The 25676-nt window shown below is 43.4% G+C and overlaps 1 protein-coding gene across 4 annotated transcripts in view; it reads left to right on the forward strand.

The window, feature by feature from the left end:
• The window catches only part of TMCC2 (transmembrane and coiled-coil domain family 2), a 96929-nt gene that overhangs the window by 15301 nt on the left and 55952 nt on the right, over window positions 1-25676 (forward strand). For 3 of the 4 annotated variants that reach the window (XM_083618243.1, XM_083618228.1, XM_083618239.1), the window contains exon 3: window positions 6837-7355. The exons of the other annotated variant lie outside the window; for it this stretch is intronic. In XM_083618243.1, the coding sequence (XP_083474369.1) occupies window positions 6837-7355 (519 nt within the window). The remainder of the gene's footprint in view (window positions 1-6836; window positions 7356-25676) is intronic. 4 annotated transcript variants of the gene reach the window in all.

Genomic DNA, 25676 nt, shown 5'->3' on the forward strand with positions numbered 1-25676 from the left:
GGGGGTTGGACTAGATGGCCCTTGGGATCCTTTCCAACTCTACAGTTCTATGATTGGATATATCTATGGTAGAGAAGACTAAAGCCAGTGCCCTCTTCGTGCCTACTCAGTTTTGCTGTCCATGTGTTGTCAGTGGGCAGCTTCAAGGCTCCTGCTCCTCTCTCTTTTTATGGAGGAAGATAACTGGACTTTGGGTGCATTTGGACGTGGGGAATCTGGCGCCAGATTTCCTGATTATAATGCTAGGACTTATGTCCTATTTTCTGATGTCCCTTTCATACTGCAGTACCTGTTATACTATGGAAGTGGGGTTTTTTTTGACTGACATGTTGCCCTATATTTTGTTCATACCAGTGGGTGTGGCTTGACACAGCAATGGATGTCATTGGGCAATGCTCTACACATGCCTGATTCTGTTTCCACATGAAAACAGCAGGAAATAACTGTATGCTGGTATACTGTTCCAAATTCCATCACTTTACTACCACAGTTTTCTAGGCTAAGGGGGCTGCACATGGATTTTTTTCCTGGAATCAAATAGCACAGAAATGAAGGCTAAACATGTGCTATATTCCTTTAGTTTTTTGGGACTGGCTTTTACATTGTGTGAAAGCTCAAATCTAATGTGGAAATTACCTGCTTGGGAAATGTCAGGGAAACATGATGTTAGGCTTGGTAGACATTTGGCCTGACTGTGCAGGGCTTTTCTTACTTTCTTTTGAGAAATCCATATATCAGAATAATTTGCCAGCGTACATTTGCATGGTCTGGTTATGTCAGTTGTCATCTGTCCATTTTCTCCCAAAAGGAAACACAGAGAGAACGCAAGGCATGGCGTGATGCTGTGAAAATAGCCTATTTTTCCTTCCCCAGCCTCTTTTTTAAAAAAATGTTTTTTTTTAATGGTTATTTTTAAAATGTGGGAACCAGGCATTTTGGTTCCCAAGAGCCTTTTTTTAAAGGGCAAACGAAGAATCTAAATCCATTCTGTACCATGATGCAGAAATCTGTGGGTTTTATAGTTCTTTTCTACCTTACGTGCGCTCCGTTTCCATAGAGACTCTATAAATAGAATAAACTTTAAATCATGATGGCCCAAAGCAGCAATTCAATACAGTAGGGTTTTTTCCCCTTTCTTTCTGGTAATCCTTTTCACAGGTGAAAATCGGTAAGACGTTCTGATTCTTAAAGTCAATTGGTTGATGAGGAAAGCTTGAGCCACTTTCCCTTCCCCTTTGCAACTTTAGTGGCTAGTAAATTATTCCTAACTTTTAATGAGAAGAAAGGAGGCCTAATGATTTGGGTCCTAGTGGGAGTTGAGTGACTTGAGGCTAGTTTGTAGAAAGCTACACATTAAATGTTCTTCACTTTTGATTAAACCATGGGGTGCTGAAGTGAGGCTCCCAGGAACCATGAGATCAAGTTGATGTTTGGGAAATGAATGTTTCTGCCCCTTCTCTGATACTTCAGTGGAGCTTGTTATGTACTGAAGTTCTCACCCTGGGCCAGCAGGGGGATACTGTAGATAGTTATGCAAATGAAGGATCGAAAGTGACGTTCAGTGATTGGCTAGTTACAGAAAATGGTTACTGTTGCATTCTAGTGGAGCTCTATATAAGCAGGCTGACTGAGCTCCTCAGTTCAGTTCTGTTCCAGCTTACAAATAAAGAGCTGCTTTGGAAGAATCGCTGTGTCATCTGATATGTTCGCCCACAACTTAACAGAGCTCAAACTAGGACTCAGGCATAGAGAATGCAAAAATAAGGTACATGGAAGGTTCAAGGTTCTTGTGTTGGTATGCAAAGGGCTGAAAAATGAGTCCAGGCTCTTAAGCACTTTCCCAGCAGAATTCTTGAGATCATCCAAAGGAGTGCTTTTAGTTGTGCCGTGTGTTCCAGAAGCCCAAGTGGCCTCAAGTGGCTATCAGGCATGTAGTGACACTAGTTCCCTGCTGTGGAATACTCCTCCTTCAGACATTTGGCAGGCATTCTCACTTTTTGCTTTCAGGCATCTCTAGAAGACTTTTTAAAAAGCAGACAGGCCTATTCAGTTGTTTAAAATGTCTCTTGATTAGCCAGTCATTTTAATGATTGCCCTACTGATGTTTTGTATAAATGCTTTTATTAACAAATAGATAAGGCCCCCCCCCCCCTGAAAAAAGTTCCAAGGAGGGAGAGGCTGCTGAGAGAGGGATTCCCTGGTTGGGACTGTGCAGAAAGGACTAACCCAGACTAAGTCCTTAACATGTCTAGTTAGGAGGACCACGTAGCTGGTCATTAAAAAAGACCTCTGTCTGAGACTATAGAGAGCTACTGCCAGTCAGAATATGCATTACTAGGCAAGATGGACCAATAGTCTGATCTGCTATATGGTGGATAGCTTTGTGGCAAGATGAGTTTTGCGTTCATAGGCAAACCAGAACACAGGTGGGCTGAAGATCCTCTGTGGTCTGCTTTGGATTTATTAGATATTTGCTCCCTACCACTTGCCCCATGTCGTGCCCGTGTTGTGACATGGAGCACACAAGCCTTGAAAAAGCAAGGTGACGTCCAGAGGAGCAATTTTCTTCAACAGTGCCTGGACATCTAAATCCACCCCCTTTTTGAAAGTTAGTAAAGGTAAAGGGACCCCTGACCGTTAAGTCCAGTTGCGGACGATTCTGGGGTTGCGGCGCTCATCTCGCTTTACTGGCCGAGGGAGCCAGCATACAGCTTCTGGGTCATGTGTCCAGCATGACTAAGCTGCTTCTGTGAACCAGAGCTGTGCACAGAAATGCTGTTTACCTTCCTGCCGGAGCGGTATCTATTTATCTACTTGCACTTTGATGTGCTTTCGAACTGCTAGGTTGGCAGGAGCAGGGACCGAGCAACGGGAGCTCACCCCATCACGGGGATTCGAACCGCCGACCTTCTGATCAGCAAGCCCTAGGCTCTGTGGTTTAAGAGGCTTTGAAAGGGAAGGCCTCTGGCCTGCAGCCTGACATCTCTCCAAGAGTTTTTTTAACCATTGCATAGGCTGCACTGAGTGTGAGATCCTTGGAGGTGAATATGCTGCTCTTTTATTAGAATTGGGCCCAGTTGCTTCTGCTTCAGGGACTCCTGCCTTGGCTTAGTTCTGTTTGCTTTGATGGAATGTGATGGAAGCTTGCACTTCTCATTCCAAGATTCACCTGCATGGTGGCCCTGATCCCACAAGAAAGCCCTGGTCTCAGGTCAGCTGCTATTCTTGCACCAGCAGTGGACTTTTGAGTCTTCAGCTGTTTTCCCAATACAAAATCATTAATTTAATTAGATGAGAGTGCTGATGCAGACTCCTTGTCAGTGGGCTGCTTAGATCACTTTTCTAAATGCTCTTCAAACTGCAGCTCCTGTAAGGTCACCGTTTGTCAGGTTTTTAAAAAGAACTCAGCATTGTTGGGCTTGTTACGTATTAATGATTTCACATAACCAAGCTCAGTCTGGTTTATTAATAATGAAAGAGCATTACATGTTAATCTTTCTGCAAGAAAAATAAAACAAGATAAGAAGTAATGTATGGCCAAATACCATGTTCTCCAGGGAGAGCAGAATGTACAGAATGTCCTTGTTGTCATCCTTCAGAAGATCTGATCCCATAATTAGAGATGCATACAAATGAAATTAGAAAATTTCCCACATAGTTTATTCATGAAAAAAATAATCTTTAACTATGTTTGCATCCACTAACATTAGCCAAGTCCTTTCTTTTATGACCATGGACAGCATGTAACATGGATTGGAAATACCTTTTATTTCATCGCCTAGCGATCCTTGATCAATACATAGGAAAAACTTTTATCTACATTCCATGCATAACCAAACCATGCCCCATAAGCACCACAAACTAATGAATGGGTTCGAAGAAGCCCAGGTTCTGGGAGTTGCAGGCTGGGAGCAGGCTCCACCATGCACTTCTCTTCTACAGATCCACTCATTTCCCATGTGCATTAAACACTCACATGGGATGATGTGGTGGGAAATTTGTCCTCTGCTCCAAAAATAGCAACAAGCTCATTTGAAATGGCAACTGACACAAGTTACCACCCAGCGGTCTTTCTGGGGGACAATCTGTTGTTTAATTGCTTTGATATGTTGCAAGATATGGCAGAATCAACACTTTCCTGCTCCTGACTTCCAGCTTCCTTGGAAAGATTATGTGGCTCTTTCATTCTATCTTGAAGCAATGTTCCAAAAGGAAGTTTGTTCTGCTTATAAGCAAACTTTTATACATACATACATACGTATGTATATACATATATATATATGTATATATATATATGAGGGACGCGGGTGGCACTGTGGGTTAAACCACAGAGCCTAGGGCTTGCTGATCAGAAGGTCAGTGGTTCTAATCCCCGTGACGTGGTGAGCTCCCGTTGCTCGGTCCCTGCTCCTGCCAACCTAGCAGTTCAAAAGCACATCAAAGTGCAAGTAGATAAATAGGTACTGCTCCAGCGGGAAGGTAAACGGCGTTTCCGTGCGCTGCTCTGGTTCGCCAGAAGTGGCTTAGTCATGCTGGCCATATGACCCGGAAGCTGTACGCCGGCTCCCTCAGCCAATAAAGCGAGATGAGTGCCGCAACCCCAGAGTCGGTCACGACTGGACCTAATGGTCAGGGGTCCCTTTACCTTTACTATGTATACATATTTACACGTATATACACACACACACACACACACACACACACACATATATTCACACACACACACACATATTCATACACACACACATATATATTCATGCACACACACACACACACATATATATATACATACATATATATACACACACATTTTTGCTGCATAGGCGATAAATGCCTTGGACTTTTGTAGGCTGTATTTTAATACAGTAATAGCCAAATCTGATTCTCTCAAGATGTTGTTAGGCCACAACTCCCATCAGCCCCAGCCAGCAAGGCCGATGGTCAGGGATGATGGGAGCTGCAGTCCAAGAACATCTGCAGGACACCACATTGGCTATCCAGGGTGTAAGACCAGCATTTTGTCCCTTGTTCTGGGATTCTTTCGGGCCTCATATTACTTGGTTTGTGGAGGAAACCCGAGTGGGCCACAACCAAGACTTTTAGCTATTAAAGCCACATAAACTCTGAAGAAAGGAAAATCTCCTATTCAGTTTTCAATGATGATTTAATGAAGGAAGCTATGGTTTGCTTTTGCACTTATACATGAAATTTGGTTACATTGCCTGTAGCTTCTATAAGATGCATCTGGTTAGGCTTGACTTGAGTAACTGTAACCATAGCTTGCCTTGTGGTTTGGCAAAAGCAGCAGAGCATCCAGCTCTCTTCTAGACTTTCTTCTCTGTCTCCCTCAGTCTAGTGAAGCTGTGACTTTGGCAAAAGCTTGTGCCAACTCATAGGACTCCTTAAAGCAGAGTTTGCAGGACAAATAAAGGTAAAGGTAAAGGTACCCCTGCCCGTACGGGCCAGTCGTGTCCGACTCTGGGGTTGCGTGCTCATCTCGCTTAAGAGGCTGGGAGCCAGCGCTGTCCGAAGACACTTCTGGGTCACATGGCCAGCGTGACGAAGCTGCTCTCGCGAGCCAGCACCAGCGCAGCGCACGGAAACGCCGTTACCTTCCCGCTATAAAGCGGTACCTATTTATCTACTTGCACTTGGGGGTGCTTTCGAACTGCTAGGTGGGCAGGAGCTGGGACCGAATGACGGGAGCTCACCCCGCCGCGGGGATTCGAACCGCCGACCTTGCGATCAGCAAGTCCTAGGCACTGAGGTTTTACCCACAGCGCCACCCGCGTCCTGCAGGACAAATGGGCAGGAGTTAATATCTATAGCTGGCAGGTTCAGTTGGGAGGGAGTATATCTTGTTAAAACATATTTAAAGGCCAGGAAGAAAAGCACCTGCTATGGAGAATGCTTTTGCAAATTGAAGAGTTGTCAGCAAAAAGTGTGGAAACGACCATAGGACACCTGCCACACCAGTCACAGTTAGGGTGCAGATCCGGGGCAAAGAACCTGTGGCCCTGCAAATGATGCTGTACTCCCATTAGCCCCTGCTAGCATGGCCAGTGTTCGGGGATAGTGGGAGCTGCAGCCCAGCAACATTTGGAGGGCCACAAAACTTCCCGACCTCTGCTGCAGATCTTAATGCAATATAGTGATCGCCTTTAAAACATCCAGCTGTGACAATGGATAGGGCATACTATGCCAGGCTTTGATTGTTGCATGGGAATGATGAATAATCCTGATGTTTAGCACCCTTTCCACACCTTAAGAAATATGTCTCGGGGGGGGGGGCACACACGACATTATTGCAATTGTCACTGTGCTGTTAAATGGTGTAAATGTGATCTCTCAGCCTTCCAGTTGCTAGATATTGTACAACCATCATAATGCTTACCCCACGTTGCTCGCATCCATTGCCTCCTGCACCGGCAAAAGTGCTCTGACAATGGTTCTTGCTGGATTCTAGCTGACGTAGGATCTTTTGGGAGGCATGGGGGAGCAGTAAGTGTGTATAAGTGTGTACTGGTGGTGAATTGTGATAGTTCAACATACGGCGGTGGTGGTGGAACCCTAGGGGTTAATCAATACTGAGAGTGCTGGATCCCTAGGTTCATGGTAATGAAATGCAAAATATTGTACTCCAGATTGTTATGTGTGGGTGAGCCTGGACTTCAAAAACGCTACACCAGTTCGTAACAACAGAAGATGCAGCTGCAGGATTATGGCAATATTGCGAGCTAATTTTTCCATCTGTGTTCTGTGCCATCTGTGTTATGTAAGAGAAGCCCTGTGTAGCCCCTGTGCTTCCAATGCTTTTGTCTCTCTTCTCCATGCAGAAGATACAACAGCTGTCTGAGGGATCTATGTTTGGCCATGGCCTTAAGCATCTTTTCCATAGCCGCAGACGGTCCCGGGAACGGGAGCACCATAACTCCCAGGAGTCATCACAGCAGCAGCAGCACCAGCACCATGGCATGTCTGACCACGACTCCCCAGACGAAAAGGAACGTTCCCCTGAGATGCACCGTGTCTCCTATGCCATGTCTCTCCACGATCTTCCGGCTCGGCCCACTGCCTTCAACAGGGTGTTGCAGCAGATCCGCTCCCGTCCTTCCATCAAGAGGGGGACTAGCTTGCACAGCGGCAGTCGGCGAGCCAAGAGTGGCTCCCTGGAACCCCAGAAAATCAGCCCGCACCTTGTCCGCAAGGCCCCCCAAGATAGCAGCCTGACAGCAATACTGCACCAACACCAAGGCCGGCCAAGATCTTCATCCACCACTGACACTGCTCTCCTTATGGCCGAGGGTGGGACCGTATACCTCCTGGCGGAAGAGTCTGACTGCCTCGCTGACAAGGTAAGACTGAAGGTCCAGAAGTATGAGGTGTCCAGTAACTGGGAAACCCATTTCACTTCATAGCATTCTATGTTCCTGTTGCCCGCCTCTTTGATAGGGAATTCAAGGCCCTGGAATCCAATGAGTTTCAACATCTGTCTTTATCTAACAAGGTAAAGCAACTTGGCAGGGTTGCTTGGTGCCACCTGTGGGGTTTGTGAGAAGCACATAGGAATGGGTGAATCTGTCAATTTCAGGTTCTTTGGGTTTTCATTTTTCTAATTTTTAGTTCACACTTCCACATCAGTTTGTGATTTTTTTTTGTCTTCATGAAAATTCAGCAGCATTTTAGTGTGAATTTCTCCAAACATACACATGTTTGTCTAATATACCCATTTTTGCTGGGCTATTTTACCTCATAGAATGCATTTTGTATATGTTTCTTGGCTGGAGGGCTGCATGACATACTTTGGAGAACTGCAAATTTTGATGGATGGCAGTGTTTTGGTTTTCATGTTGTTTCAGCAAGTGCAAATTACATAGGTCCAGCTTTAAATGAAAACTAAATAAAATTTATCACCAGAAGCACCTCCATGCTAAAGAGAGATGCAGCATCCATCAGATGCATCTAAAACAAATCAGGTGGAATTCATATCAAAAGGCTAAACCTTAGTTAGCTGAGCTTGGCTAGCATTGCTACAAATTAGCCTTCTGGAATTATTATGGTATTGCCAATTATCTCCATATGTCTGCTTGCCTGTCCTTTCATTAACAGAGTGTGAAAAGTTCTGTCATTCCCTAGATTAGGGTGGGCAGAGTTCAGGGTTGTAGGATGAGCTTTGTTTTTTAGCCAAACCCCACAATTTACTAGTCAGAACCAGCTGCAAAAGACATAGTTGGAATTCTATGCCTCTGAGCGCCTCCTGAGACTAGGAATTTATTTTTGGTACCAGATCTGAATTGAGCTCACAGTCCTTTAGGGCAAAATCCACTTTTGCTTATTAGCGGTTTTCATTGCAGCCGCCCAATTTAGGTAGGAAAAGTTGATTTGTTGTTAAACAGTTGGGAGTCATAAATGTTTTTTCTCAATCTACTACAGATCACCTAGAAAACTACCAGTAGATCCCAATCTACCTTCTGCCTGTGCTTACTGTAGATTATCTAAATAAGACTGGATTCTAGCCTGCATAACACTTCAGACCTCTCCCTGCAAAATTCACACTTATTGTGACCACAGAATTTTAGATTTCTATGTTGATTATTCAGTATTCCACTAAGACAGGGATGGGGACCATTTGGCCCTCCAGATGTTGTTGCATTCCATCTCCCATCAGCCCCAGTCGGCGTGGTCAATGGTCAGGGATGATGGGAGTTGTAGTCCAACAAGAGTTGCAGACCCAAGTTTGAGAAACATTGAATTCTAGAGGGCCACAGATTCTCCATCCTGGCACCAAGGCTGCTATGACAGTGAGTCCCTGAATGCAGAGTCTCACCTTCACTGAATGAAAAATTAACAGTTGAGGATGGTGAACAGTTTACTTGGATTCTGAGCCTAGGCAGTTGCCCTATATCTAGACTGCACCACTTAATGCTAATTCCTTGCACAAAGAAAAATAGAATGTTAAGGTGAAGGGTAAACTAGAATCCTCCATGATACCTAGCTTTCTACGTGGTGGAGGGCATTGTAATGCATGGACATTCATTTATGTGACCCTGTTTCTGTATTTCCTCATAGAATGGGTTGGCCGTTATCAGGAAGGTTGCAGCTATCACAGACTGCACACTCTTTTTTTTTTTTTTAAATAGATTTTTATTAGTTTTCCATACATTCAAATCATTTATCCAAATTTTATCAGATTTTAACAAAATTCATATTTTGGACTTCCTTCAACTTCCCTGACAGTCATCCATTTTTACCCTTTAATGCGCATTTCTTTAATAGCATTGCCATTTGTCTTCCCTCCTTCAGACTGCACACTCTTGTAGCACATTGTGACTACACTGTTAATGTCAGACATTAGGGCAACTGCTTAATCTATGGGTGTGGCAACATTGCATGTCCTAGATTGTTTCCTACTTGCTGGTTTTCATGTTGTCTATTTTTAGCATTATGCTTCCTTCCTTGCTTGCAGTAGGCTTGCCTTTATGAATGACCTCACTAGTTGGCATCATGGTCAGCCATGCTGCCATTTGATGAGCTAGAACGCTATCCAGTAAGTCCATGAAATCTTCGTCATCCACTGAAAGTGGATGATATCATTATAGCTGTGGGTTTTCAGAATCTAGTCATTTAATGAAAATTCAAGTCAAGACCAACTTGGAGTGGGAGCAACAACTTTAGCAGTTGTTCTATACCATGGGTAGGCAAACTAAGGCCTGGGGGCTGGATCCGGCCCAATCGCCTTCGAAATTCAATCTGCGGACGGGAATCAGTGTGTTTTTACATGAATAGAATGTGTGCTTTTATTTAAAATGCATCTCTGGGTTATTTGTGGGACATAGGAATTCGTTCATTCCCCCCCTCCAAAATATACTATGGCCCCCCACAAGGTCTGAGGGACATTGGTCCGGTCCCCTGCTGAAAAAGTTTGCTGACCCCCGCACAAACACACACACACACGCACATGCACACACACACGCGCACGCACACACACACACACACACGGAGATCTCAAAAGTTTTCTGCCTGGCCTTGACAGCTGTTGTTGCGGGTAGTGCCTGATTCTGATTCTTTCAGCAGGTTTTTTTGTGATTGCTGCAAGCTCACAAATTCAGGAAGCTTTGCTCTCCCTCTGGATCGTCTTCATTTTGCCTTAGTGATGATTTCATGTAGTTAAAACTGATTGGCTGAATAGTGCTGCCGCATCATCCCTCTCATTATGTGATCCCTGATTGGCTGTGATTGCCCATATGACTTTTTTGAGGGGCGGGGATAACTATGAAGCAGTAGCAGAAACAATGGAAGGCACAGGATTTTTAAAAACTGAATATTTGAACCATTTGCAGGATTTTTTCTGTCCCTGTGAAAGCAGTTTCCAAGCCAGTAATCATGAAACATTTGGCACTGCTCTAATTAACTTCCCCCATTATATAGATGTTGACAACATTACCACTACCACTGAACGCTATGATTAAAATAAAGTAAAAATATTTAAAATATGCAATTACAGAATTAACTGAATTAACAGTGTATCGCGGCAGCCCATTATGATATGTAACCTGGTACCAAAAGACAAACCCCCTAAAACAGAGTGCACCAGAAAGCCCTAGATCTTTCTTGTCCCATTATTGTCCCATTTTATGTGCATAAGAAGAAGACTCCAAATGTGTTCTGCAGGTTCAGGAACAGAAATCTCAAAATGTTTACCATTTCTAACAGTAGCAAAATTATCTCCTGTCCTTATCTTCCTGCCTAAGAATCACAGTATTAAATAATGTTGTGCATGACCTTACTGAGAATCTGGTTAGACAAGGTCTTGCTCTGGGGCTTAGAGCTTGGAGCTGAGCTCTTGTCATGGAGTTAGTTGAGAACTTCCAATGGGACAAGGATTCCAATGGGACAAGCTTAACTACCTGGCCCATGCACAGCTTGCCTGAGATCCAGAGTTGGAGTCTTGTTAGAATAAAGTCATAAACTCAAACAAAAAGGCACCCAGTCCCTGGCAGGGCCCCCCAATCAGCTTGGCCCTCCAAGTCCCAGGGCAAGTGTACCTTGCTGAGCCCCCCTCTCATTTCTGCATGGGCTTGACAGCCATAAAGCCAAGCTATCCCGAGCATCTTTGCAAAGTTTCTCTTTTGGCCAGAGCAACACTGAGAGATATGAAACAGCAATTACCCATACCTGTGAGCTGAATTTTAATGCTGCGTAAGCAGCCCATCTTTACTGAGCAAACGTGTTGTTTTGGGTGCCTGGAAGATGCCTGGGCACGTCTCTGGGTGAAATGAAGGTGGCGGATGTGACTGTGAATATTTTCAGCGAGGGGATTTGGGGGAGTTTGTGAGGAGCTTTGCAAATCCTAAGTAAGGGCTTTTGCAGCTGCTAAGACCTTTCTGCTAGGAGAACAATAAATTGCCTGGTTCCTTTGGGGTCAGCAGGATCAGGCTAATTCCATACTGAAGTCTTGGTATTTTCTTGTCGTTCTGTACATGCACTGTTTGTTGCTCTGTAGAAAATATTTCCTATCAAGCAACTGCAAGTAGTAATCAAAGTGGAGGTCATGGATACAGCTGCTTCTCATAAGAGAGGATCTGGAACGTTCCCTGGAAGATCATGCAGGCATTGCCCCTTGCACATGTGCCAGATGGAAATGTACATTGAAGCAGGGCTGGGATAGTGTTGGGTGAATTCCAATCCCTCACATTATTTTTAGCCCATTCTGAAGTCTGGGTCCTGTTGCTGTACCTGTGACATATGAGAACTCTTCTGTTGAGACTTGGCTTCTTTTTAAAAATGATGGCAGTATCAAGAGTGCCTCACCCCCCAAACACTCCTCTGGCATCCCAAATCCCCTTCTGCTGCTCACTCTGATTTATAGTGTATAAATTTCTTGTGTGTATGTGTGGGTGTCTGTACACATTAGTGTATGGTGGGGTAACTGGCTGCTGCTTATATGCTTACCTGACATACGCTTAGACCTTTCTCATTGTTTTGAACATATCTACATAGTTACAGCACCTGCACTGTGCAAAAGAGGTACAATCACATGTGTACTGATGTGTGCGCATGCACAAATGCACCCACACACAATCAAATGAGAGACAATATTTCATAGGTGGCAGGGGAACTACCTTTTCATAAATAGGCCGAAAAGTAGATGCCTTGGGTGAGAGCATTGGATCACACAGCCATCAGTACTTCATTGTGACTTGTTAGTAAGGACAGTGGGTGGAATACTCGGGGGTTTTCTTTTTCATTGGAACAAAGTTAATGCCAAGTGGTACAGTTTTAAGGTTTCTTTTTTAAAAAAATGATTTTGGCCAGCAAGCTAGCCATCTTGCAGGCAGCTACTTTCTCCATTTGGCAGCTCCTTCTTCCTTCTGTCTTTGACTATGAGTGCTGTCATTTCAAAATGATAAGGGGCTTCTCTGGATGTTTCTCTCACTAACTATGGGATCCCAGTTTTTAAGTCCCCCTTCTCCGAAGACAACATCCTCCAAATTGTTTAGCAGAGGTATCCTGATACCTTTTCCCCGCCCCTCTTTGGGCTGCCAGAGAACATATCCCTTCTCAGTGTCAGAAATAGAACCGATAAAGTCTTGATCCTCAATTCTCTCTTGCTTTGTATCTTACAAAACCAACAGCTGTGTCTCCCTGTAGACTGAGAGAGTGAGTATCGGGACTGGAGAGCTGCAGGCTCCTGCCAAAATGAATCTGAGCTTGGAATGACATCAAGGGTGCCAGCTTGCTTATTTGCCTGGGAGGGTTAGAGATAAGTGAGAGCTGCAATTTTAGCTGATTGCTTTAAAGATGGAAAGCCAGTTGCCTGGCAGAGAGAAACACACACACCAGGATTATTACTGTTGTTGCTGCCGCTGATTGCTATTGATGCATTAGGCAGGCATTCCAGACAGGCTCAGAGACTTAATGTGTGATGCTCCTGTGTTCCAGTAGTGTCTTGTCATGGTTACAGTGCTTTGTACAGGCTTATAGGCACATGGGTGCTTTTTAAAGACCTATGGAGGGATATTACCTTCCCCTCAATGACTTATGGTCTATCCTCTATGCAGAGCAATTGTGGAAGAATTTGGTACTTGCTAGGTTGACTGACTGACTGATTACATTTATATTCTACCTTTTTTCCAAGGAGCTCAAGGTGGCATGTATAGTTCTCCTCATTTTAACCTTACAACAGTCCTGTGAGGGAGGTGAGGCTGAGAGGCAGTGACTGGCCTCAGTGCAATAAAAACGTACCACTGAGCTATGGTCCTGGCCCTCTAAAACATAGTCCCATCATTTCTGCATGTTGAGATTCCCGGCTGCATTGAGCCAAAGTTATTCAGTATTGAACTTAGCCAAGGGAGCTAGTTAGACAAGGAAAGAGACCTTAAATTGCAAATGTCTGTTATTTGGAATTAATTGCACAATTGCTTTTGCATGTTGCTCACAGAGAGACTGAAATTGAGCCATGCTGATTATTATTATTTTTGTCCACTTCATCTGTCTCGACCTCCTCCAGCCTGGTGCCCTCCAGATGTTTTGGACCACAACTCCTAGCCAGCACAGCCATGCTGTTGGGGGGCTGCATTAGTAGTCCAAAACATAGGGGGGCACCAAGTTGGGGAAGGCTGTTGTACATGATACAGTGATGTGGACCCCAAGTAGTGAGCCAGCACCTTTCCTTGTGACCTCTCTTTTTCCAGCAGCCACACAGGAATAGCCGACAGCTCTCTTCACATTCTCATCTTTCTACATGTGGTCATCATGTGAACCATCTGGAGGAATTTGACAGTGTGCACTCGCTGCCGCAGTTGGACGGCTGCTCTTGAGCATCAGCTGAAGGGTGGAGTGACGCAAACTCTGCACCATAAGGTTATGGCAGAGCAGCATTAAAGAGGCTGCTCCCAGCCAGCAGTGTCTTGCATCAGCCACTGATGTTTTGCCTGAAGCCTCTGAACCTCTGAATGCTGGATGCTGGGACTCGCAAGTGAAGAGAGAGCTCCCATAGGCATCTAGTTGGCTATTGTGAGAACAGAATGCTGGACTAGATGGAGCATTAGCTCCATCTAGCAGGTCCTTCTTACGCCTTACCTTTCCCATGCCTGAGATCTTTTCTCTGAAGATGCTGAGGATCTGAACTGGGGCTTTTCTTTTTATGCCTGCAAAGCTGAAAAGGCCATTGAGCTGCAGCCCATTCTACTTTCATCAGGATGGGCTTTTTTTTTTGTAGCTTCGGCTGCAGATGCCAGATACTTCCAAACTTCTATCAATCTGACCTTCTGGAAGCCTTGGCTTATTAGAATTGTTTAGACATGCTGGCTTTCATGTTTATCTCACCTGAGCCCCAGAGCTGAGGGCAAGTTAACAAAAGAGAACTGATAAAGCCAGTCGAGAAAGTAGTTGCTGTCAACTTAACAAGAGCAGTGGAAACTACCACAAGGGGCAGTATTTAACTTTTCCCCTGGATGAAAATAAGTTTTTCTCCAATAGTCTGAGAACAAATTGGTAGGCATCTGTGCTCTCTCTCTCTCTCTCTGACACACTAAAGCTTTCTGGAACTGTAGCTATATTGGTCTGTTCACAAGCAACTCCTCCCAATCCCTGTGTATATTTATTTGACAATAACCCCATCAAGCCCAGCAGGTCTTACTTCTGAGAGATCTGCATAGGATTGAGAATTCTAATCTGAAGTGAAGATTGAAGTCCAGCGGGTGGGGGAGTCTTTGTTCTAGATTAGTTCATCCGGAGCACTTTTGTCTCTGCTCATCATCAGATATGGCTCCATCAACTATTGGAACATGGCCCCCAATGGATTACTCTAGTGGGAATGTGGCCCTCAGCAGAAGAAAAGGTTGCCTAGTCCTAATATAAAGGATGAGACAGGCTATACATTTGAAAATAAAAATCCTGAATAGCAGTAAATTGTAAGGGAGATTCGGAGGTCTACAATGAAATTCTTGGGCAAGGTTCTTGAGCGGGTGGTTGTGAACCAGATTCAAGTGCTTTTGGAGGAAACATGTTTCTGGTTGTTTAAGCAGAAGTTTTGTTTTGTATCATCTGTATCATTTGTATCATCATTTGTATGGTTTTGTAATAAACTTTGGCTAGCACAATAAACTTACTTGAAAATAAATGAATAAATACAAATAAATAAATGAGATAATACACTTCAAACAAACAAACTTCATTAGGAAGGCTGCCAGTATGCAGCTTCCATACAGTCATCTAAGGCAACCTCCAGAGAATATGCTACAATAATCTAAGGGTCACTTCATATATTGCATCTTTAGGTGTGCACCTGTTGTTGTTGTGTGAATGGAATGTCCATATTTGTAGTTGAGTGTACCATGTTTTTAGAAACTAGTCAGGGAGATATAGCTGTCTATAGGTCTCTGCTGACTGTGAGCTCAGGGTTGTTTCTGCAATAAATGGGGGGGGGGGGTTCCTAAGCCTGAATCTGACAAGATTCAAACAAGCAAGTTTCCCAATGTATAAGCATCTGTTTAGCCACATTCACATGTTTGTAAGCTGCAATGCAGAGCAGCTTCCAAAGTCTTGTAAAAACACATTTAACAAATGAAACTATGCAGACAATGAGGCTGTGAGGCTCTGGAACAAGCAGCTGTTTCCCCCAGTTATATTAGCTCTAGCAACTCTAAGGCTCATATGCACCAAGCTGTCCTGTGGTAGCCTCTCTGCACCCTCTGTGGCCTTGGCAAAGTTATCCCCAACCAAACATTAAAAGCTCACGGAAACTATTTGATTAGTGGTAGAAGAGACAGGGTTTGCTTTATTTGATCCCGATTTAATTTCATAACCGAAAACGAAATGTGGAAGCCACAGATTTCAGTTTCAACATCTGAAGCTGACATTTGGATCTGAAGCAGAAGGATAACCCAAACCACATATTGAATATTTATTTCTTTAAAAACAACTAACTGTTCAAAAACAGGATACTTTTAAAGTTAGCCCAAGATTGATTTATTTTTTTAAAAAGCTTTCTACAAATTGAAATTGAAAACATTTACCCCATACTTACATTAATTTCAGCAAAAGCCTATTTGGGCCCTGAAAAACAAGGGGGAAATAGCCTCTTGGCTCGCGTTCCAAAGGCTTTTATGCCTGCTGTGACTGAGGTGCCCTGTATGATGGGTACCACCAACAGAGCTTTTCTTGCTTGAAAGGAAACGAAAGGTCTCGGGTGACAGGCTCCTGTTCCACGCTGATACCATTCAGCAGCACAGCAACCTCCTGGCATCCTGATTTATAAATTCAGAAGAAAAGGATCCAGAGGAGAGACACAGATGGATCATGACAACCCACAATTGCCCCTTGAGCGGCTGAAATGAATGTCTTTCTGCGTTACCCTAAAGAGTGAAATGTGATCTTGATCCTTTTGTTGCATGATGAGCAGGCAATGGAAAAACGGCATGGGCATTTTTCTTCTCTTATTTCAATTGCCGTTTGGCACGTAGCAACAGCAGACACGCACGAGCACATAATGCACCCAGCCATAAGGACCCAAGCAAAAGCCTGGTTGTTGTTGGCTTAAAAAACACCCACCCACAAACCATCCATCTAGCTGTTATTGTGCCTGTGGCAATGGCCCTTTCTGATTTTTTTAGGAAAAGGTCCTGAATTTTCCACCAAGTTGGAGATAGAATTTTATACAAAGAAAGAACAGCAGGGAAGCTATATTGTTGTTTGTAGAATTTGATGGGAGATCCACACTGGGATTGGTTTGGACTTCCTGTAGAGCATTGTTTATACTTTACCTTTGGGCAGCTTCATGTCTGCAAGTACATTTGATTATGTATTGCCACAGTAAATTTTTCTGTTATAGTCAAGAATTTTAATTGGTAATTGTTTCTTTCCTTTGCCCTGGTGCATTGTGAGGGCAGTAATGATGTTTTTCTTCAGGGCTTTCATTGCAGACTTGCCAGGTATCATTCTTAGGACACCCTGGTAATAGTTTCACCAATTTCGAACTGCTAGGTTGGCAGAAGCTGGGGCAGAGCAATGGGAGCTCACCCCATTGCGTGAATTTGAACCACCGACCTTTCAACGGGCAAGCCCAAGAGGCTCAGTGGTTTAGACCACAGCACCACCTGCATCCCAGTGCAAGTAGATAAATAAGTACCACTGCAGCAGGAAGGTAAAGTGTTTCTGTGTGCTCTGGTTTCCATCACTGTGTTCTGTTGTGCCAGAAGCGGTTTAGTCATGCTGGCCACATGGCCCAGAAAGCTGTCTGTGGACAAACACTGGCTCCCTCAGCCAGAAAGCAAGATGAGTGTCACACCCCATAGTCACCTTTGATTGAACTTAACTATCCAGGGATCCTTTACCTTAACTTTTAGTTTCACCACTACATATTTTTAATGGTTTGTAAGATAGTCCAAGTCCTTATTACACTGGGCTGGTGTGTGTGTGTTTGGATTAGGTGGAAGGATTCGTCCACTCTTCTCAGCCAGCTTCCTACTGACTGCTGAGTAGGCATGTGGATAGTCCATGGTGGTATCTCTGCAAGAAGAAAGCTCCCAAATGGGGCATTCCAAGTGTGAGGAGGAATAGGGTTGAGCCAACCTTGGATTTGTTGGATCCCGAGTTCATGTCACAGCTGTTGCACATCAGCATTGGGCCCAATCCTCCTGCCCCCACATTGCTTCAATTGCTGTGTATGTCAGGGCTGTGGTGGTACTTTGGTGGGTAGGTTGGATCTGACCTTGCTTTGGACAAAGTTGCTCACCATGTTTGGGGCCAATGAGGAATTTTCCCACCAGGTCTATTGACCCTATTGACCCTGGCGGGTTTCTCCTGCCTTGTAGCAATTGTCACAACTTTGGCGGAGAAGACATTGGATAAAACCTAGTCATGGTCGGAGGGGAGCTTGTAAGCCCCTGCCTGCCCCTCCAAGGGAATGGGGCATCCCACTAAATGGATCCTGGAGGAGGTGCCTCTGTCCAGATGCTCAAGTGGAGGCTAGACTCATAGCACTATTTGAGTTGTCAATCCTGGAGAGGTGGCTCCTATTTGGTGCATGCCATAGGGCCTCCTCGATATTGGTTTGATCCCTTGGTTGATCATCTAGCAGGCAGGTTGGCTGATATTGGTTGACCCAGTGCCTATGCCACACCCGTTGCACCTATAATCAATAAAGTTGTGGCCTAATTTGAACCCTATAATGTTACTATGAGTGGTCTTTTGGATTGCAGTGCCCTATGGGGCAGTGAGCTCATGGCACCTGGGCATGCAAAGTCCCACTGGGGCAGGGAGTAGGAGTCAGAATCGTGTCCTTTAACTATAAAACTGAATTGAGACAAACCCAACCATATGGCAAGATTGAGAACTGCCATTTTTGTTTTGTTTTGTTTTTAAATCAGCTGAAATCAACATGTGTTAAGCTTATGAAACCACAATTTACCACACTGGGATTCAGTACAGTTTTCAAATACTACTCAGGGTATGGGTTAGGATTTGGATGTAATGCAGAAAATCATCATGATTTGGTTTAGGATTCCAAAATCCCATTTAAGAGTTGACTTGTTTTGTCTACACGAGACTACTGCTCAGAACCATTGCTTTCCTGCTATGGGCTTTTGACAAGGTTCCACCATGGCTCTCATGCTTTGCAATATCTACATGAAACCACATAGTGAGGTCATTTGGAGTTCTGAAATGAAGTGTTAACCAAAAGGCTGACAACACCATGCTCAACTTCTCCTTTTCACGTGAGTGAGGCAGAGGAAGTGCTGGGTTGGAATACAGGACCGCAGATGAGAAGCTGCTGCTCATTTGTGACAAGGCAGAAATGCTTTTGGTTAGCGGCTTGTCTGACATAGATCTGGTGCTCACCCTGTTTTGGATGGGGTTGCCCTTTCCCCAAATAATCGTGCTTGCTGTCTAAAGGATTGATCCTTTTTTCCCAACGGATGTCCAAATGGCTTCTGTTACATGAAGTGTTTTTCACCAAGTGGTGTCCTAGCTGTGACCTCTCCTGACCACAGTTCGTCACAGTTTGGTAATTTTCAGAGTAGACGACTATAATGTGTAGTACATGCACATTACATCTTGGACACTACAGTTAGTACAAAATATACAACTGATAGACTCTGAACTGGGAGTGGCTCAGGGGACATTGCCTTGTTATTATTTTTAAAACACATGCACAGTCTATTTCTGAGCTCAATTCAAAGTGCTGATGCTTACTTTTTAGAGCCCTTACTTTTTAAAGTTGAAGGACCACCTTTCCCCACACAAACATGCCCCTACACTTAGGTCATTGTTGGGGCGCCTTCTGTGGGTGTCCTAACCTAGTCAGGCAGAAAGAGGGCCTTCTCGACTGTGGCACCTAGTGATGTTAAATTCTCGAGAATAATCTATTGGAGAATATTCTCGATTAATGAGAACTTAGAGAATTTTCATTTAAAATAGGAGAATATTCATTTTACGCGTTGAAAATGATATAATTTTAATGCATTGAAAATGATATAATTAGTTAATATACATGTTTATTCATGGGTAAACTTGTTCAGATGGCAACCAAAAACTGTACAGATACTTTTATTCAATGGGGCAATGCAGTTAATTCACATTCTTTTATTTTTTTGCACCAAACTTGAAATTGAAAATTCAACGTTTGGGGAGAATATTCTCCAGAGAATTTTCCAGCAGAGAATATTCTCACCTCACATCACTAGTGGCACCTGATCTTCAGAATGTTCCTCCCACTCTCAGGCCTTTTGAAACGGTTTTATTTGCTGTTTGATTGCTTTTGCTGTTCTAATATCTTTCATTTCTTATTTTGATTAGCTGTATTTTTCTATTTGTTAACTGATAGCTGCCCGGAGAGTAGAATACCAAAGGGCAGGACATATATTTTTTTCAAAATTTTAAAATAAACAAATTATCATTCATTCAATTTCTTTCTCTCTCTTTTTGGCAAATTTGGGAAAGCAATAAGAATTAGTTGGCATTTATTTGATTTCTTACCTACACTTCACCACAAGGTTCCACAGTGGGTTACAGCCAGTGTTTTTTTTCCCTGGGGGTACGCATACCCCAAAATATTTTGTGAATCTTTGTCCATTTACTGTATTTATTTCCCCCCAATTTGAACTATAAAATGGCGATTTTCTTGAGTCAAAATGAGAGTACCCCTAAACATTTTTTTTAAAAAAGCACTGGTAACAGCAATTTAAATTGCCATATTAAAAACCATTTAAGACAAATCACTGTTACAAGAATAAAGTGGGTGCGAAAATATATATAGCTCAAGTGTCCAGGATAAAGAGGTGTGCCCTCAGCAAATAACAGGAACTATGCAATGAAGGTGACAGACTCACCTCTGAGGGGAGGGAATTGCACAGCTTAATGGCTGCCACAGATAATGTCCTTTCCTGCCCCCTTTGCTGATCTTAGCACATGAGAGGGCTTTAGGAAAGGAGGCAGTCTTTCAGATATTTGAGTGGCTAAGTCCTTTATGGCTCTAAACACTGATGTGAGCACCTTGAATTGGGCCAGGAAACCAGCCAGCAACTAGGTAAAAGATTAAAAATGGATTGTGTGAAGTGACTTTAGCTGAGATTATAAAGTGGGCCCTCTTTATCTTCAGTGCAGAGTAGGATTGCCACCATTTTCATTGCTTAGGCCCTGTGTATCTTGAATAGCTCAGCATCATAAGCAAAAATTTGCAAGAATTCTGACAATACAGGACCTGTCCCAGAAAAAAAGCTGGCAAGTCCATGTTTTGATGGTTCTTTTTGTTCTGTTATATACCTGTTAATAGAATAGTAGGATGTTTATAAACAGAGAAGAGATTTACTCAAAAGGCTCTAGTATTAAAGACAGCATCTTGTTCTCCTACTTGTTAGCATGCATTCATGTTTTAGTTTTCTAATGTCCATCTAAAAGCTGAGACAAAACTTGTGCCTCATTAAATATATATATATACTGTAGTTAACATGAGAGTTTAAAGGTCAGGGCTTGCTTGCCATTAGAGTGATTGTAATATTCCTGTATCACATACACTTATTTCCAGTTATTTAATCACTCTTCAGGGCCAAAGCAATGTATGTTGATAAATAAAATTGTAGAATTGCAGGTGGAATATGAAGCGCTGGGTGGATACAGTCAAGCAGACTAATGAAAGATACTGAATTAATCATGAAAATTCTCTTCCGAAAAGGCAATCATAAAAACACAAACTTTCTTGAATACCAGAACTGAATGGGCCAAACTAATGCTAACTCGAATTCCACAAAAGAAGGGTGAAATGAATCCCCTAGAAAAGGAATATAGCAAAACAGAAGTCCTAACATGGAAAAAATTAATCTGAGTTCACTAAACATTTGTGCTTTAAATAGTGCTAGTTAATCTTAATTGAGTTTACGTGTGGTTTTAACAAGATTAATTTAGGTGTGTGCAGATAAGCCTTTGTCTAGTCAACAGGTTTGTACTGCCACTCTTCATGATCTGCCAGAAACTGACTTGACACTAAAGGGTGCTTGGAGAGTCTAATTCCTCCCATTGCGACAGTGCCAAATTGTGTGCATTAAGCAAAAGCATTGGTAAGAAAGCTTAAATGAACATAACCACCGCACAATGAATAATTAAGCATGCCACAGGAATGAAAGTTAAGGGTTTTGTTGCTGAGGGGCCTTCTTAGAGCAATGGAAAAACAACACCACCACAGTTTGTTCTGAAAAGACAGTAACTCTAACCTGTACTGTGTCATATATTTTTTCCATGTCCCATGAAACAAAAGCCGCCTTCTTTGTTCAGTGATTCCTATTATTTATGTTTTTGTGTGTGCGCACACATGCATGGATGAATGGGCTCATGTGAGAACCACGTGTGTGTACAAATGGAGGTTATGTCCTGACATCTCAGTGACTCTAGTGCCATTCCAACCCCAGCAGCAGTGTGGCCTAATTAATGCTGTAAAAACCATACATACATACATATGCATGCTCATGCATTCTTGCACATGTGCTTGTATATGCACACTGTGTGTTTTAACAATACATCAAATATCCAAACCTATGAACCAAAGAGCATTCTAAAACATACACACCCATGTACCGTATAACAGTTTGAATGACTCCGATTAGTCTCTTGATGCCATAAAGAAATGGCTGTGTCAGTGGCGTAGCGTGGGTTGTCAGCACCCGGGGCAAGGCAAGTAATTTGACCCCCTAACCCGTGGATTTGCGCCCCCTAACCCGTGGATTTGCGCCCCCTAACCCGTGGATTTGCGCCCCCTAACCCCCAGATGTTGCGCCCGGTGCGGCCGGCCCCCCCTCCACCCCCCACGCTACGCCACTGGGCTGTGTTATTCCTCTACTCTTCCTCTGTGCTGCACTTGAAGGACTATGCTTCCCATTCTCTGTGTAGCATGCAGTGATCTTGGCTGACCTAGCCAACCGTGAAGAGGTTGCAACAGTAAAGGTATCTGACTCTACCTTTTTCTCTTTCCCTGAGAGGCATTTCTTACATGTGCCTCTTACAGCTTTCATCCACCTGCTGGCACTTAAACTTAAGCCTGCAGAACAAATGGCCTCTTAGGGACATGGGGCATGATTTCTAGGAGGGGTCATTTGCCGGTGTGCTTTTAGGGCGTGAAAGTCAAAGCTGTTCACAAAACGTTGGGAGCTTGCATTTAGCACTAAGCGTGTATGTCTCGTGAAACAAGTTTGTTGATTTCATGCAAGCCTATTAATAAATGCAGGAGGAGCACAAATCAGGAAGTGATCAAGGAAAACCATCAGGCATATATTAATCCAGTCACTGATGAAGTTACCATGGGACTGCAGAGCTGGAGGGCAGCATGTTCTGGCCTCTGCTATTGGCCAAGTGCCCAAAGGCTAGGGGGGTGGAGGGGCCTGCTCCTCCTGCCCTGCCTCTCAGGAACCACATTGTGGCAAAGGGGAGACCAACTTTGGCCCCATCCATCAGCCACAAAAGGAGCAGCTGCAGCAAGCTTGCTTCCCACCTCATTGCCCCGGAACTGTAGAATCAAAGGGAAAAGGAAACCTTGGCCCCATCCATCAGCCAAAGGAACACGAATCATTAGCTGCTATTCAAGCAAGAACAGCAACAAGGTAAGATCAGCCCTGCCCAAAATGGATATAAATTTGAATTGCTTAGGATTTTGTTTTGGCCTGAAAGGACTGCTCTCCTTCATCTACATTGTTTCTCCACTCCTTTTGTCTTTTTCTCTTGGCATCTCCCCCCTTTTTTCTGTATTGATGTGAGCCACTTTCCGAGACAATAATTCTCCCAAAAGCAGACTCAAAACATAATAAACAGATATCCCCTTAGCTCTATCTCTTTTGCAAATGCAATCCAGTTTAATTATAATGGCTTCAACTCCAGGAACCTGGGTCTTGTCATTTTATGACAGCACCAAGTCTCCTTCGTTAGCAGCAAATGTTTGGAAAAGTACAGCCAACATGATTGAGGGGATGGATCATCTATAAGGAAAGACTGCAACATTTGGGGCATGTATATTTAGAGAAAAGGTGAGTGAGAGGGGCCATGATAGAGAGGCATAAACTTATAGAAGGAGTGGAAGAAGTAGCTAGAGAAAAGTTTTTTCTCCCTCTCACATAATAGAATTTGGGGGAAATCCAAAGGAAGCAGAATGTTGGAAGATGCAAGACAGAGAATAAAAAGAACTTACGCAAACAGTGCATATCCCAGAATTTGCTTCCACAAAAGGTAGTTATGGCCATCAACTTGGATGGCTGTAAAAGAGAACTAGACAAATTCATGGAGGACCATGCTATCAATGACTTCTTTTCACAGTGACTATGCAGGGGTTCCACTGGAGCTGGTAATGGGAGCTGTGGCTTTAGTATAGGGAAAGCATGTATGAGTCAAAGGAGGAGTATTCCAAGGGTGTCTTGTTTTCAAGCTCACAAACTGATCCAGAGAGCCTAGCTCTGGATAGTTTTGTTATGTTCAGAGACAAGGAGATTTCCTTTTGCTTTTTAAGGCAAGCAGGACAGAGCTATTCCGTTTTGTCCTGTTTTGCTTGGGCAGAATGCCACAGCAGCTGCAGCAGTGATGACCACTGCTATAAGATGGAATGGGACAGAGCAGTTGTTGTGTAGACCTATCCACAGAATAGATGGAATCATATCATTTTGTTGACCCATGTTTTGGGCTCATTGCATCCTGTTGCCTCAGAACTTTTAGCAGTAAAGGAGGAATCTTCATTTGCAGCACGACCTATTCTGTTTTGGAAACTTTTTTAATAACTGCAAGCTTTCCAGAGGGCACTGGGTAATAATAATAATATTGGATTTTGCACTTGTATGCATGTGAAATTATTGTTTGACCATTCCTTGATCTTTACATGTTTCCTTGTGGCTGGCCTTCAGGGCCTTTGTTCATTTCTACCAGTTGTTATTACTGGTAGTGGATATGTGGTGGGTGGCTGAGTCACATATTAGTTAATTTTTGAAATAATACTGTAAATAATAGTATGTATGTTGAAAGCCCAAAGTATTGCTTGGCACAGTTGCTTTAACAACATTTTCCTTTCATGGACTCTAGTTTCCTTGTTCTCCCTGTGGGAATCTTTTGGAACCTTCCCAACACCTGTCCCAGTTGGGCTAAGTTCTGTGATGTTTGAGACTATAGCTAATTGAAGCCAAATTTGTGACAATCTGAAACCAGCTGCTGTCCATTTAATTAAATCTCTGGTGTCTGTTATCTGGACAATGGGAGTAGCCAGTGCATTTTCTCAGCCTTGCAAGTAGGTCATGAGAAGCTTTGATCTTATGGCTGTGGACAGGCAGTATCTTTTCCTGATTTGTTGCTTTTTGCAGTGTTACCAAAATAATAGCTACTGGCACAAAGGTGAATGTCGAGGAGATGGTGTCTGAGATTATAGGTCTGCTGTGAGTGGAACCCGTATCATGTTAGAACTTCAAATCAGTCTAAAGTTGATATCTTTTAGTTAGGAGAAATACCCTACAATCAAGAACTTTTCAGTATAATTGAAATGGTTTGGTGCTTTCAGACAATTGAAAACCAGTGATGACACAGCATTTTTTAAAGCAACAACTTTGCTTGCTATACTTAAGAACACACACACAACTTGACTTCATTTATTTTAAAGCCCTTCATAATTGTGCTGCTTTGGGCCGAGTAAGTAAAATCACTTACCAGTCCAATAAAGGAAACTGGTGCTTCACTGCAGGATTATTTCCTCATGGCATTAATCATCTGCCTTGGCCTGCTTTCTGGAACCGATTCACTCACATTTTAATGAATGGTTCCAGTGCCTCATTATTACAGCCTTCATTCAGGTGAAGAGATCAGTAGACGGGGCTTAAGCGAAGGGTCCATGGAGAATTTCCAGAAGGTGTTCTGGGACCCGTCAATGGGTCTGGGGACATTTCAGATGAGCTGCGAGGCTACCAACAATGGGTAAGGGGATCCAAATGATCCCCTTGCACTCATTAAAGGAATGTGTGACAGGGTGTGTGTGCTGTGAAGCACTCCAGTTGGAGAACAGCCTTTACCAAAGGTGTTGTGGACTTTGAAGAAGCTTGAACTCAGGACGAAAGGGAGAAACGTGCTAAGAAGAAGGCACGTTTGGCAAACTCTCACCATGATCAACTCTTGCCTGGAAACCTATGTTCCCAGAACTGGTCTCCAAGGTCAACCTATGGACA

This window comes from Podarcis filfolensis (genome assembly GCF_964270895.1).
Source record: "Podarcis filfolensis genome assembly, chromosome: 6".
NCBI lineage: Eukaryota > Metazoa > Chordata > Lepidosauria > Squamata > Lacertidae > Podarcis > Podarcis filfolensis.